General features: G+C 52.4%; 4 protein-coding genes across 4 annotated transcripts; 1 reads left to right on the top strand and 3 right to left on the bottom strand.

Annotated features, from left to right (window-relative positions):
* Nucleotides 1-1,678: 1,678 nt before the first annotated feature.
* ACET3X_001954 (uncharacterized protein) lies at nucleotides 1,679-3,401 on the bottom strand (the record flags this gene model as incomplete). Its single annotated transcript, XM_069447302.1, has 2 exons — nucleotides 1,679-2,926; nucleotides 2,985-3,401. The coding sequence occupies 2 exons, from the start codon at nucleotides 3,399-3,401 to the stop codon at nucleotides 1,679-1,681; spliced, it is 1,665 nt and encodes a 554-aa protein (XP_069312196.1).
* A 681-nt stretch (nucleotides 3,402-4,082) lies between these two features.
* On the bottom strand, nucleotides 4,083-4,670 carry ACET3X_001953 (uncharacterized protein; the record flags this gene model as incomplete). The annotated part of the gene is made up of 1 exon (XM_069447301.1): nucleotides 4,083-4,670. One exon carries the CDS (start codon nucleotides 4,668-4,670, stop codon nucleotides 4,083-4,085), a length of 588 nt encoding a protein of 195 aa, XP_069312195.1.
* Nucleotides 4,671-5,701: 1,031 nt separating this feature from the next.
* Nucleotides 5,702-7,941, top strand: ACET3X_001952 (uncharacterized protein). Its single transcript, XM_069447300.1, has 4 exons — nucleotides 5,702-5,957; nucleotides 6,007-6,817; nucleotides 6,869-7,224; nucleotides 7,439-7,941. Exons 1-3 carry the CDS (start codon nucleotides 5,802-5,804, stop codon nucleotides 7,204-7,206), a joined length of 1,305 nt encoding a protein of 434 aa, XP_069312194.1. The 5' UTR covers nucleotides 5,702-5,801; the 3' UTR covers nucleotides 7,207-7,224; nucleotides 7,439-7,941.
* A 428-nt stretch (nucleotides 7,942-8,369) lies between these two features.
* ACET3X_001951 (uncharacterized protein) lies at nucleotides 8,370-11,722 on the bottom strand (the record flags this gene model as incomplete). The annotated part of the gene is made up of 6 exons (XM_069447299.1): nucleotides 8,370-9,094; nucleotides 9,150-9,558; nucleotides 9,651-10,167; nucleotides 10,219-10,630; nucleotides 10,817-11,487; nucleotides 11,604-11,722. The coding sequence occupies 6 exons, from the start codon at nucleotides 11,720-11,722 to the stop codon at nucleotides 8,370-8,372; spliced, it is 2,853 nt and encodes a 950-aa protein (XP_069312193.1).
* Between the last annotated feature and the right edge of the window lie 1,623 nt (nucleotides 11,723-13,345).

Here is a 13,345-nt window from a genome sequence, read left to right as displayed (position 1 = left end):
TTCTTGTCATTATGGGGTCCACAATACTCCGATTGTACCGCGCGCGTGTTGGTACCAACGCCCTTTTGCTTGAATCTTCTTGCGTCTTCTCTCGCTGCTGCAGAGGGCGCTGGTCGCCGCAATGCCGCGGGAGCCTATGACGGAGCCCTCACCCCACCATCGTCTGAAAACGGTGACATAGGCGAGTGCCCCGCCATGAGCGGGCCCATATGTCATGCCGCCATGGCAACCACGGGTAGTTTCAAGTAGCTTCCAGATGTCCAGGATTTTCTCAACCAGCGCGATCGGGGATGAAGCCCAATGTTTGGGTCGTCACAGCACCTTTGTCGTGACCATGATTGCGTATGCCCTCCTCAACGTATCATGGCGTGTTTGACAGCACCACGTTGCATACCAAGAGTTTTTTGGTCTCCAGCCTTCTCTGCCAAGGTGTGCCCTGGAGGTATACATCACCTCCTACATCCCCAAACGAGCACCGCAGAACCCAGTGAATACCTTCTGGATAGAGTATCTCCAAACTTCCTCGAGGGAACGAGCCCTTTGTAGTTGCCACCACTACAAGCTTGCCCTACTCCTTTGTATGAGGGATCTGGTAGCCAGCCTTGAGAGCCTTTTCAACATTCTTGGGTAGCAGTTTGTTTCCGCTTGCGGTAGGAACGGGTTCGGTAGAGGACACCTCCATTAAAGGCGGTGCCAGAGCCAACGTAGATCTGAGCGATGCAGCCAACCTTCTCAAGGATGACAACATACACGCCCCAAACTTCGCGAGGCACCACGTCTGGCAGAGCCTTGAACCAAGCAAGGCTAGGAGGAGATGGTGAGCAGAGAGCAGCCCAAAGACCAGGGGCATAGCGGATGCGGGCCAGGAAGTACATGGAGGCGAGAACATCGCGGGCAGGAAAGGTGAGTCTGAAGTGGGGGTTGACCCAGCCGCCATGGTGAATTGCTTCCCAGCAGCAGCGCAGGATGAACGTGGTGAGTGTGAGGCCCAGTAGATCCATGGAAGCCGAAAGAGGTAGACTCTCAACGTGTCATGCGTGGTGATGAGGGTGAGGATGCAAATGGTGAACGCCAAAGAAGAAATTGAACCTCCTACCCAGGCAACTACAGGGGGTGTTCGATATGTCCTTGCATGACGATACCCTACTCAGGCAACTACGAGAGTGGTGGTCGTTCGATTTTCCCTCGTCTGGCTAGTGCTCATTTCAGCTTTTTGGAGGTCAGACGATGTTGGTGGCGAAGATAAGTGTCCTAGAGAGAAAGTTGCGGTAAGTGTCCAAGTCGGAGTTGAGTTCAAAACGCAAGGAAAAAAGAGGTTTGGACACGACATAGATTCAGGATGGGTTTTGGTGTCAAGCACAAACTCATGAAACACAGACGTTTTCGTTATCAATAGTTAAGCTCGATACGTTGGTATATCCGTACCCTAATACGCTATAATACAGACACAGTAGAGCCGATTGAACTAATCCTAGCATGTTTCTAAGAAGCGTCGCACACAGACAACTCCCCCCTGGAATGTCCACGTGAGCAGAAAGAGATAACGAAAGTCGATAAGATGAGTACGCCAGGCATGCACCGCATCCAAACGCCAATAATGGGTATATAAACCGTCATCGCGAGACCTAAGAGACATATTGTGAAAGCGAAAGGGACGTCAGAGTTAACGAAGGGCCTTCTAAGCACGTCCTCTGCCGCGTCCCCGTCCGCTACCACTGGCTGTCCGTGTCATCGCAACACCACCACCGTGGCCACCGGCAGCCAGCGAGTCTCTGTCGCCGTAGCGTCCCAATGGCGTGTTTCCACCAGCGTCTGACCACCCGGCCATGCTGCTCTGCGCGCTCATCGGAACACCACCTAGACTTGCACCAACCTCTAGATGCGGCGCTGTACTCCTGAGAGCGCTCGTCATCTCATGGACTGGTTCCGAGAAGTTGGGTGGTTGGACTTGGTAGTCGCGCGCTTTGACAGGATTGCATGCGGCTTGCAGGAGCTTCTCGTTGATGTCGTCGTCTGGCGGTGCTTCCCTAAGCATCAGCTTCAGATCTTGCTCAATGTCGTGTGCGTTAAGAGGAGGTGGTGGCGGTGCTGAGGCGTTGATCTTCTGGAAGATCTTGGCATCCAGAACGAATGGCGGGTTATAGATGAATGGGGGTATCTGTCCGCTGACTATGGCTGCCGTAGGGTTCAGTGCCGAGCGCGTGGCACCGCGGGTAGCATGAGGATTCGACGAGTGTTGGCGCATCATATCCGTCGCGCCTGGTACATCGTCGGAATCCTGATCCTGGTCCATGGCGTCGCCGGTTTCGGAAGCGTGATCACCGTTTGCGCCGTTGGTATTGCCGTTTGTTGTGGCTTCCTGCGGTGCGGCCTCCACGTTCTTCATCTTGGCGAAGAAGTGGGAGGCGGCCATGGTGGCTTGGTTCATAGCCATATTGAGCTCCTTCTCACTAAACAAACGCTCGAGAGAGTAGGCAGCCGACTCGAACTGGGCATTTACGGTGCGCGCTTTGGCTTCGCGGAAGGGTGAGCCGATGCCCATCTCGGTAGGGCGACCAGAAGGACCTGGCGAGTCGTTGTCCTGGTCGTCGTACAGCTTGCGCTTTCGTTTGAGCTCGTTAGCGCCAGGTAACTCCTCCGCGTCGCCAAATTTATGTCCAGTTCTCCTGGTCTTCCGGGGCGCTTGTGGACCACCAGGGCTTGCAGGGTGCCCTATGCTGAACTGGTTGGGGTGGAGGAGCATCGCATTGCTGTCGGATAGGTCCAATTGCTCCTTCTCCCGCTTCAGTCTGTTTGTCCGTTGTTGTATGCTTGCGACGAGTCGTTCGCGGATAGTGGCAGCGAGCAGCTTGTGCTCTTCTTCGGCGATTTGGACTTTGTAGTAGTGCGAGTTTTCGATCTCGTTCTTCGTGTTCTCGTGCTTGTTCTAACGAGCACAGGCGGTTAGCGTCTCATCTCCGTACAGCAGAAGCCGTGGGACTCACCCAGAGCATCGTCAAGTTGTAGTCGCGCTCTTCCATCGCATCGTTGACGGCATCTACGAATCGCGAATAGTGTTTTCCGCACTGCGCAATGTAGTCGGTGCCGGCGCTTGGCGCGGTCGGTACGTTATTCCCCATGATTTGCGCGACGAGATCCGAGGCCTCTTCGCCTCTGTCTTCGAGCGGCTGGTTCGCATAGGGATCCGCCTTCATAATGAGGTTGATGTCGGCTTGCAGTGCGGCAAGCTGGGCCCTGTAATGGCTGTCCCTGTTGTCGGAGAAGGTGGCTATCATCTCGGCAAGCTTCTCGACGAGCATGTTGCGCCTTTTGTCGCGCTTCGAGGGTTGGGGTTGGGGGGACGTCGCCGAATGGCCTAGCGGAAAGTTGTCCGCCGGCGACGGACTGCCATTTCGGACCATAGCGATAGGTGAGGCCCTCGAGGAGTGCTGGAGGAGGCGTCGGGTGTCTGGGACAGGGTCGTCACGCGGCTGCGCGGGTCTTAGGGTCCCCTCGGTTCGCTGTAGGAAAATCTAGAGCCGCTCTACAGTACGACACTAGGGTTGCTGCAGATAGGCATGCGCGTTCGACAAAAGCAGTGCAAATCGAAACGATGCGGCAGGCGGGATGTGGTTTGCGAGAGTGAAGGGCCGGCTGTCGAGCATCACTTGCTGCATGGCAAACAGGGTCTAGCGTGCGAGAAATGCGCTAGCACATCTCTGAACCGTTCGCTGTTGAGCCAACCAAACTAAACACCAGTCAATGCGACCAAGTTTGCATGCTCGATGTACGCGTCAAAAGCTCAAAGCAGAAAGTTCCTTAACTTCATATCGATTTGAGGTCTGAAAAAACTTTTTGGAAAGATTGACGTTAGGACAGTTTGCGTACCTTGCACACGGGAACAGCCATCTGGGTACAACTAATCCAATTGAATTACATCTTGCGATACGCGAGGTCTAAATGAATGACATGATATCTCCTGAATTGAGGCGCTCTCCTCAGACCATTGTCACACTTTGCTTTTCCCAAATGGTTGCCTTCCCTGGTCCACCACAACCACACATTCACCACAGGCATTCTTGCTGGCCATTTGACATCGTCACCTAAGCCCTGAAGCGCCGCTTGAAGTCGTCGCACAACTCGAGCGTCAAGTTTGCCTCACCATTGGGGTAGGCCGCGACGTTTTCTGGCCTGTGGTCCCCAATCCAGACAATCTCTTGCACAGGCAAACCATCGGTGTTGTGGATGCGGATCTTTTCGCCTGGGAAGGCGGGGCCGACAGCACTGCTCAGGCTGTACCATAGCCCCCCGCCATAAGAGTACTGCATGTTCAAGATTGGCTTGCTGGTGCCAAAGGCATCTTCCGAAGTGACGACTTGGATGTTGACACCCGTGCCGTTTTCAGCGAGTTTCTGTCTTTCCGACCACGTGCCGCCCGGCTGGATCATCACAAGCTCGCTTCTTGTGGCCTGGACAGATGATACCCAGACAGGGTAGTGGCACTTGTTGTTGATGATAGAGTAGGCTGCGAAGGCCGTGTGGGCTGTCAAGGCAAAAGCGCCGATGAGGGTTGGGAGATGCATCTTGGCGGTAGAGATCTTGAGATGGGATATGAATTTAGTGAAAGGAGTTGATATGTTGGCTGACTCGGATGAAGCTGATTTGAGTTGTATGAGCCTGGTCCAGTTCATGTCGCGCTCTCGACCTGCTCTTATACTTGGTGAAGACGCCTCAGTAGGCCGTTTGTGGTTTTTGCCAGCTGTGTGTTCGAAAGTTCAGCCAAAGCTAGGAGTCTTTGGTGTCTGTACCATGCTACTAACCAAAGCAATGCGTCTGTGTTCAATCCAGGACATGACAACAAGCCTTATTCCTGCGACTATCCGAATGATTCCATATTCAATGTAAGGAATGACGCGCTCGTCAAGACTGGAGAGACCAGAAACGGCAAGGCAAAGTAGGACATTACTTATCCGGCGTGGTACTACAGACAACATGCTCAAGCGGTCGTAGTCCTGGGACAGTGCTGCAGGCACAGTTGTGCACATACCCGTGCTTACAGACCAGCGCTGCTCTGAGGGTGAATGGAAAAATTGACAGATGCTACAAAAGTGACAAAACGTCTGAAGCAGTGATCGCCGATATGGAAACGTGACCAACGGGAGCGAGCCAGGGAGCAAAAGACAATTGCGCGTCGATACTGTTGTGGTGAGGGAATATCACAGAGCGTGAGACGGGTGTCCCTACGACAATCCTGTCAACTGTCATATGCGGGTGATTGTGCTCAATCAACGACTTTCCTGTACGATCACCACGAGCTTAGCTTCTCCGGAGCGGAAGACGGGTCCTGTACTACAGCTGAGCCTCAATATGCACAACGTGCAGAGCGGCCCAGGCTGCATGGCCATGGTAACGATGCGTGATTATGGTTGACAACAGATACGTGACATGTTCCATAAGGCGAGGGATGTGTTTGCGTTGGACGATGCACAGAAACAGTGTCGGCACGGACGTGAGATGCACCGTGAAAATTCAGAGTGAGCGTGACTTGAAAACGGCTTGGAAGCATCTCTTGTCGTCGTCCTAACAGTCAGTGAAAGCGGAAGGAGATGGCTCCAGGAGAACAACCACCTGTAAAGCCGGGTGGTGCCGCGTGCTGCCGAACCTCGGCATACGTACTGGAACCTGCTTCCTCCACATTCCGCCCGCATTTGACTTGCCCGCGGAAGTGTTGCCGCCATGTGATAATCACGTTTCGACTCGTTAGGGTCCTTCTCTCCGCATTCTGAACATACGTCAAACATTGTCCACAGTATCGTTCAGCCATGTCTTCCGCTGCTCTTCGCACATCCATGAGAATGGCCTCACGGCCGCAACAACGGTTGGCCAGCATCCAAAGACAGTTCAGCAGCTCTGCGCCGCAAAGGAAAGAAATCCGGGATGCATACATTATAAGCGCGAGCCGAACACCGACCGCAACGGTCAGTCATATGGTATTCCCAGCGACCTCAGTTACTAACGACGTCATAGTTCAATGGCAGCTTCACGACAGTCTCCGCGACCGAACTCGGCGCTACAGCCATAAAGTCCGCCCTGGAAAAGTCAAAAGTCCCAATCTCGTCGATAGATGCCGTGTACATGGGCAACGTCCTCTCCGGAGGCGTCGGACAAGCACCAGCACGACAAGCAGCCATCTTCGCCGGGCTGCCCACCAACATCGAAGCCACCACCATCAACAAAGTATGCGCATCGGGTCTGAAGGCAGTAAACATTGCCGCCTCGACCATCGAGCTCGGCCAAGCGGAAGCACAGGTTGCCGGCGGAATGGAGAACATGACACGAGTACCATACTATCTGAACAGGGCCAGCCAGCAACCAGCATTCGGCCACCAGAAGCTGCAGGACGGCCTAATCGCCGACGGGCTGTGGGATGTCTACAACCAGTTTCACATGGGCAACTGTGCAGAGAACACGGCAAAGAAGTTCCAAATCTCAAGGCAAGAGCAGGACGACTATGCCATCGAGACATATAAGCGCGCACAACAAGCATACAAGGACGGACTCTTCAAAGAGGAGATTGTACCAGTCACTGTCAAGTCGAAGAAGGGCGAGACTGTCATCTCCGAGGACGAACAGTACACCAAGCTCAAGATAGAAAAGGTCCCCACGCTGAAACCATCTTTCGAAAAGGGACCAGACGGCACAGTCACAGCGGCGAACAGCTCGCCCCTCAGTGATGGCGCATCTGCACTGGTACTCGGAAGCAAGGAAATTGCACAGCAATACGGCAAGGACAGCCGCGTACTAGCAAAGGTCGTCACCTACGCCGATGCTGCCCTTGGTATGTACTCGCAAACTCTTGTGCTCCTCCGCTCTCACTGACGCTACTCAGACCCCATCGACTTTACCATCGCCCCCTCTTCGTGCGTCGAGAAACTCCTAAAGCAATCTGGTCTCTCCAAGAACGACATCGCCATCTGGGAGTTCAACGAGGCCTTCGCTGGCGTCATCAAGGCTAATGCCAAGATCCTTGGTCTCGGCACAGACAATGTAAACCCAAGAGGTGGTGCTATTGCTCTGGGCCATGCTCTGGGTAGCTCCGGAAGCAGGATTCTGGTTACGCTGCTGCATCAGCTGAAGGTTGGACAGTATGGTGCGGCTGTCATCTGCAATGGAGGTGGCGCATCGACAGGTATCATTGTGCAAAGAGTCAGCGCGGACCAACTGTAGGCCAGTGTAAGAAACATGGTATGTATGCCGAATCACAAAAAAATCGTGAATGATACCAAAGGGGTCTGTGTTCTCAAACTTGTGGTGTCATGATGCAAGCACCCCATGTGGCTTCCGAACCACAGGGTTTCCCGCATCCCTACCCAAATACCTGTCGCTCACAGCCAACAACGCAGCACACGCATGGGCAAAAAAGACGACGTTGGCCAGATTCGAACTGACGCTCCCTAAGGAACAAGATTTCAAGTCTTGCGCGATAACCACTCCGCCACAACGCCCGGTTGTTGATATATTCGCCACTCAAATAGCACGTATTATCTAGTCAAAATCTATCCTAGGCAAATAAGGCTTGCGCATAACACATCTTACTGAGAACAAACAATCGAAGTGACATGCTTTCTCCATGTTGTGGAGCACAAGAGTGGAGTATGCGGTGTGTCTACGGCTATGTACAGGACGGTGATGGGTAGGTGCGTATTTGTGGAACGACAAATGAGGACTTGCGAAAAGAAGCAGATGGTAGCATAGAAGATGGAGTGATACGTTGTAAGACATATGACTTGAGATGACAATTGATTGATATGTCTTATCAAAGTAGGGATCGAATGACTGAAAGATGAGAACCTTGGAAGCGTTTGAGCGTGTGCAAAATCAACAAACTCTGGCTGAGAAGACATACAATAGACTTGAGTGATATGAAAGAACGATGGAAAGTTTTACCGCAATATGTTCTTATTACATTGTACCTTGACCTGATCGTGAGGGCCTTCGCAGCATGCGAGGTCTTAGTTTGTTACAAGAAGGTACTGCGAGGGCCTTCAACATACTGTATCGCAACAACATATGAAATAATTCACTCTATTTCAAAAGTAACTGCAGAACTCATCGCCGCAGGTAAGGTCTTAAAAACTAGTATAGGAGGCAGTAGGTACTTTTTGGAGTACATTTCATAAAAACATATCACACTGTCGGACCTCAAAATCAAACCAACTGTGAAGCTATTAATGTCATATTGTCTCGTAAAGCATAGACCGAAGAAAGAGATGAACCTTTTAATCCAGATGTGCGCCCATCACGCTAATGCCCGAAAGAAGCAGCGAGCGTCTTGAACAGGAAAGAGAACAGACTCCAACCACCCGCTATCAAAAATTTACCATCCTGCCTCATGCTTGGTTCAGGTTCAGGTTCATATCCATATCCATATCCATAGCAAAATCCATATCATCCCAAGGCATCGACATAGCGCCCTCCACAGCCGACATGCTGACCCCGGTAGTAGCAATCGGAATAGCAGAATTGTAGTCCGCACTACTCGTCGGGTTCTGCAAATCCTCCGGCAGCTGATCCCAGGACGGAAACTGGAAATCATCAATGGTAGACTCACCAGCAGTCGGGCAATCAAGGACAGATTGTGCGGCCGCGCTGGTTGTGAACGGCGCCATGTGCGCATTCGTTTCATCAAGCCAGTACCTCCTCTTCGGCGATCCAGCAGTTTTCGTAGCAAATCCGATTTCGCCATGTTCGCCGAAGCAGGGGCCTGTGCTACCTGCTGCTGTGCATGCAAGTTCTGAGATGGAGTCGAATACACCCATTATGTTTTCTGTACTAGTGGCTGTTGTAACGGGGGCGCACGAGGCTGGTGAGACAGGCGATCCACTCAGGCCCGGTATGCTATAGGGTGTTTCGCGACCGGAGGAGAGGTTTCGTGCGTGTCCTTGAATGAAGTTGGTAGAGCCAGATAGCGCGAACTCGTAAGAGATGGCCCGCATTGGGTCGTCCTGGGACATGGTTGTGCAGCGGAAAACGTTACTCGCATCGAAGCTTGGATCTAAAGCAGAGCCGTAGTTAATACCGAGATCTTCGAAAATGTCGTGTTCTCCACTGATATCTGTTTCAATGTTAGAGACAGCATAACAAGCGTATAGAAGTTCCCCAACACGTACTTTTTATTGGGAGTTGAGCGTCGATACCGTGGGCTTTCTTAAAGAGGTTCAACCACTCGGGGTTATCGGCAGAGGTCTGGTTCCATGGATCGTCATCGTTGTACAGGATACGACGTGCTTCAGATTGTAGCATCTCGTCGGTCAAGGTTTTTGACCCATGCTTCCCGATGTGTTCTCGTGCAAAGCGCCCCAATTGCAGTGTAAGAATCTCCCAGCAGGTTGCATTTGGGTTGCTGGTTGGCGACTCTGACGAGGAATAATCTTTGGGTGTTGTCAAGACGATAGAGCCAATTGTCGAGGGATCACTTCCGGTCTGGTATGCAACCGATATGTCGTTCGTTGTGTTGTTGGGATCAGGGTTGGGCAGTAGATACTCGAGATCTCTGTTCTCCACCGATAGGTTGAGTTGCTGCTGAGGGGTTAGTAAAGTACACTTCAGTGAGGATTCGCGTGGAGTTTGACCTCACTACAGGTCCGCATGTTCGCTACAGTGGTACGTACCTTGAGACTGGTGGTGTTGCTGGCGGAGAATGGAAACGGGGATTTACTCTCGTTGGCGATAAGGTACGGCGGCATGGCATTGGTCACATGGATGGCGACATGAGGGTCCAAGCCTCTGCATCCCTTCCAGTTCTTCATACTTGCACCATTGCGAAACTCCTTCGCCAGATGGTCGGTACGATCTTGCCACTTGTCAAAGTTCATCCCGCAGAAGCCGCAGCGAGATTTGATATATTGGGCTTCGGACTTCCATGTATCCATACTCGTGATCATCTTGCAACCGTGCATGAGTCGCAAGTGCTGTCGAAGATGGTCTTTCCGGTAGAAGGTTCGAGACTCTGGGCCTTTCTCGTAGCAAGCTGAGTGGTTGTGAGTTGCCAAATGATCCTTGCTGGGATCTAGCTCATCGCAGTAAACACATCTGGGCTTGCCGGTAGCCTTGTCAGCGACGACCTCACCAATAGGCGCGCACAGCCACTTCTCCAGAGATAAGTGAAGGCTTTTCTCGTGACGGGACCTTGAATACATTAGCTTCTAATATCTGAACATATGTGAAGTCAGCACATACCAGTCGTACTTGGACTTGAAGGTATCAGTGCAGAACGTGCACTGAAACATGCGCTGACCCTCATCGGGACTAGCCTTCGCTGCTCGGGTAGGAAGACGACGACGCCTCCGCCTCTCCTTTGACTTCAAGCTGTTCAAGGAGCCGAGAGAGTGCCTTGAGCCGTGCGAGTAAGCTGAGTTCCGGGATCCGAGAGAGCCGGAAGACATCTGCGTAAGACCAGTCTCCAGAGACGAGATAGACGGTGCTCTGAATACCGAAAAGCTTCCGGTGCTGTCGTTGGAGATATCTTTGCGGTAGCTGCTACTCAAGTTGGCAGATTCTGGTGGGTCAAAGGTTTCAACAGCGTGGGCAATAGCTTCTAGCGGGGCCGGTTCGTTCTCAGGGGGAGAGTGTTTCCATCGTTCAAAAGGATCTGTCGCGAGTTAACCCAAAACTTCTGTTTGCTGGAGCACTGGCACTTGGAATGATGCGCCAGTATCTGAGTTTCTGCGCTCAACGTCTGAACGCTTGTCACCCATTCGGAAAGTCATGAACTTTCCGGTGGATGTCGACGCCAGAGTTTTGTGAGATCGAGTGAACCCAGACTCGGTGTACGTACTCAAACTTTCCCAGGTCTTGCCTGCTGGTATATTGATGGCCTCTGTTGATGGTCGAAGACTCGGCGATGCGCTTCGCTTGGGTCGAGCCTTCTGCCTTCGCCGTGTGTTGGCCATCCAGTTGGAGATTTGACCAACCGACAGGCCAGTCTGCTGCTTCAGAGTCTCCTTGTCTTCGTCGGTGGGGTAAGGATGATCGATATGCATCAGCATCCAATCTTTCAACACTTTGACAGCAGCTCTAGGAAAACGAGCCCCTGCAGTACCCTTCTTAGAGCCTTCGCCGTCCTCTTTTCCATCTTCAATTGGGCCAAGATGACCCAGCGATCGCATCTGCTGCCTGCCCGTAAGTCCGCCAAAGTGTCGGGTATCATTCTCGGCCACAATAGCTAATGTGTCAAGCGCAGTCCTTTGTCGCATATCTGGCATCCTCTCGGGGTTGCTGAAACTGCATGGTCGGAACAGAGCATTGCATGGGGAGCATCCGACTTGCTTTGAGCCATCGCAGTTGTAGACAAAGCACTCGAGGGATCTTGATCGACAGTACTCGCATGGATGAGCTGGCTTCTGGTATCGTGGGAGCCAGCTGCTAAAGTCCGTGTTGAAGTCTGTACTCGTGGGTTGAGCACTGTTGGATTGCTCCAGGGTTCCAGAGTCATTATCCAACGGAACGCTAGTATATGTTAGGACTATGAAAAGGGAAGCTGGCAGGTATGAACCATGGTCCCTGCCAATCCGCAACAAGCAAGTCACAAGTTGAGATTATTCGACGATGCTCGGCAAACTCACCTTTGTTGTGACAAGGTTGCTGGTACGCTAAGAGCGGTTTCTTGTGACACATTGGGCATGCCTGCTTCCCCGAAATCGACGAAGTCCGCCATATCGAAGGCTGCACTAGGGGTAGCCATGATGGCGGTCCACGATCTCGCAAGCAAGACCAGATCGTATTGGCCGGTGTTGAGGACCTTGGGAGGAATGAAAGACAAGTGCGCGCCCTCTGTACAGATTAGATGATAAGGCGTAAGATGTCGTTGCGGATGACGGATCCTAAGTACGACTGCTGGTGCAGACTCACACCTTAGGCCATACCCAAGAAAGCACTGCACGCTTTCTACAGGCGCTAAACCGCATTCTGCAGGATGTCGAGTTGAAGGGCGCAGTCCGTGCGTCCGCAGAATCATACAGATTAGCCAGTCCCATGTTTAGAGCGGACTAGTCATCCGATAAAGAACGCGCTCGTAACGCTGAGTCAGTAGCACGCATCGCTGTAATGATTCTGGGCGTGGAGATTGGGAGGCGACAGTCGCTTGTAACACATGTATATAGTGTAGTTGGACGCGAATGTATAATCCTTCGTTGCGAGCACGTTTTGACCTTGCCGACTGCTTGGGGTGCAGCAGCTAAAAATTACAGACGCGAATCTTTACGGGGCTGTTGAACCCCAGCTCCGGCGCACCTGAGCTGACAAACCCCACATCGGGTCTGCGCGAAGCACGACCCCGGCGGAAGTCATCCTCTGGCCCTTGTGACAGCTTTGCGATTGGTCGTAAAGGGTCTAGAAGATAGCAGACCGTCGGGGGAAATGCATACTCCAATGGAGAACCGCTGTGAGGGCAATGCGAAAGATGCGAAGTCGGCAAGCGTAGCCACTGGGTATGGAAGTCTGCAACGCGTGCAGCTAGTGGTTAGGAAGAGACCGTTCATCGGAGGTTCGTAAGTGTCGGCGCAGAATTGACATCCAGAAACCGAACGAATAGCGGTCTTCGGGGCGACTAGCTCCGGACTCGACCAGCGATCGCGTGTAGCTGCTGAGTTGGGAAGCGTGGTGGACATGGCCATACATATAGTACTTGATACGTAGCAGAAACGCGTGTATTTGTTCTTTGCACATGTTGAAGACGCTAGCTGTAGCAACTGTGACAGGTGACGTCAGGGGAGCTGTCTGACTTCAGCCTCGGGATCATGTCCAGGGCGCTCTGTTCCCTCCAAACCACACCGGATGCGCGAGATTGCTACCTTTCCATAAAAGCAAAGGTCTTTGTAAGCCTCATCTTTTCGACGGCCTGATCGCCCTGCAAGTCCCTTTGGCCAGAGACTTGGAAGCGACATATCAACCATGGAACGAACGGTTACTGGAAACACGTCCGAAAGATGCAAGAACAGTTGTTTTTGTCGACAACGCTGCTCAATGTACATCCGCTTAGAACGTTCAACGATACCCAAGTGAACACATAAGGAAGAGAAGACGTCAAATGGATCCGTCACACGTTACGTCCCAGGTGACACCGAGATGTATAACACGGATGCGTCCTCTGTATGATGGATCTGGACTCGAGGCCCTCTTGCGCTGGACCCAATCGGACATATCGATACTGAGGGGTCGGACAAGGCTGGAAGCGAGGCGGGGTAACGTGTTGTGAAGATCGAGTGCCAACATGTGGTCACGCAGGCTCATGATCAAAGTAGTTTCTTTTGACCATAAGACGGTGAGGCATAGTTGTTGACATATCACTAGCTTCCGATCGAGCCTA

Source organism: Alternaria dauci, chromosome 1 (assembly GCF_042100115.1).
Source record: "Alternaria dauci strain A2016 chromosome 1, whole genome shotgun sequence".
In the NCBI taxonomy this organism is placed as follows: Eukaryota; Fungi; Ascomycota; class Dothideomycetes; order Pleosporales; family Pleosporaceae; genus Alternaria; species Alternaria dauci.
The sequence above is the reverse complement of the archived record's forward strand: the minus strand, read 5'-3'. Positions and strand labels throughout refer to the sequence as shown.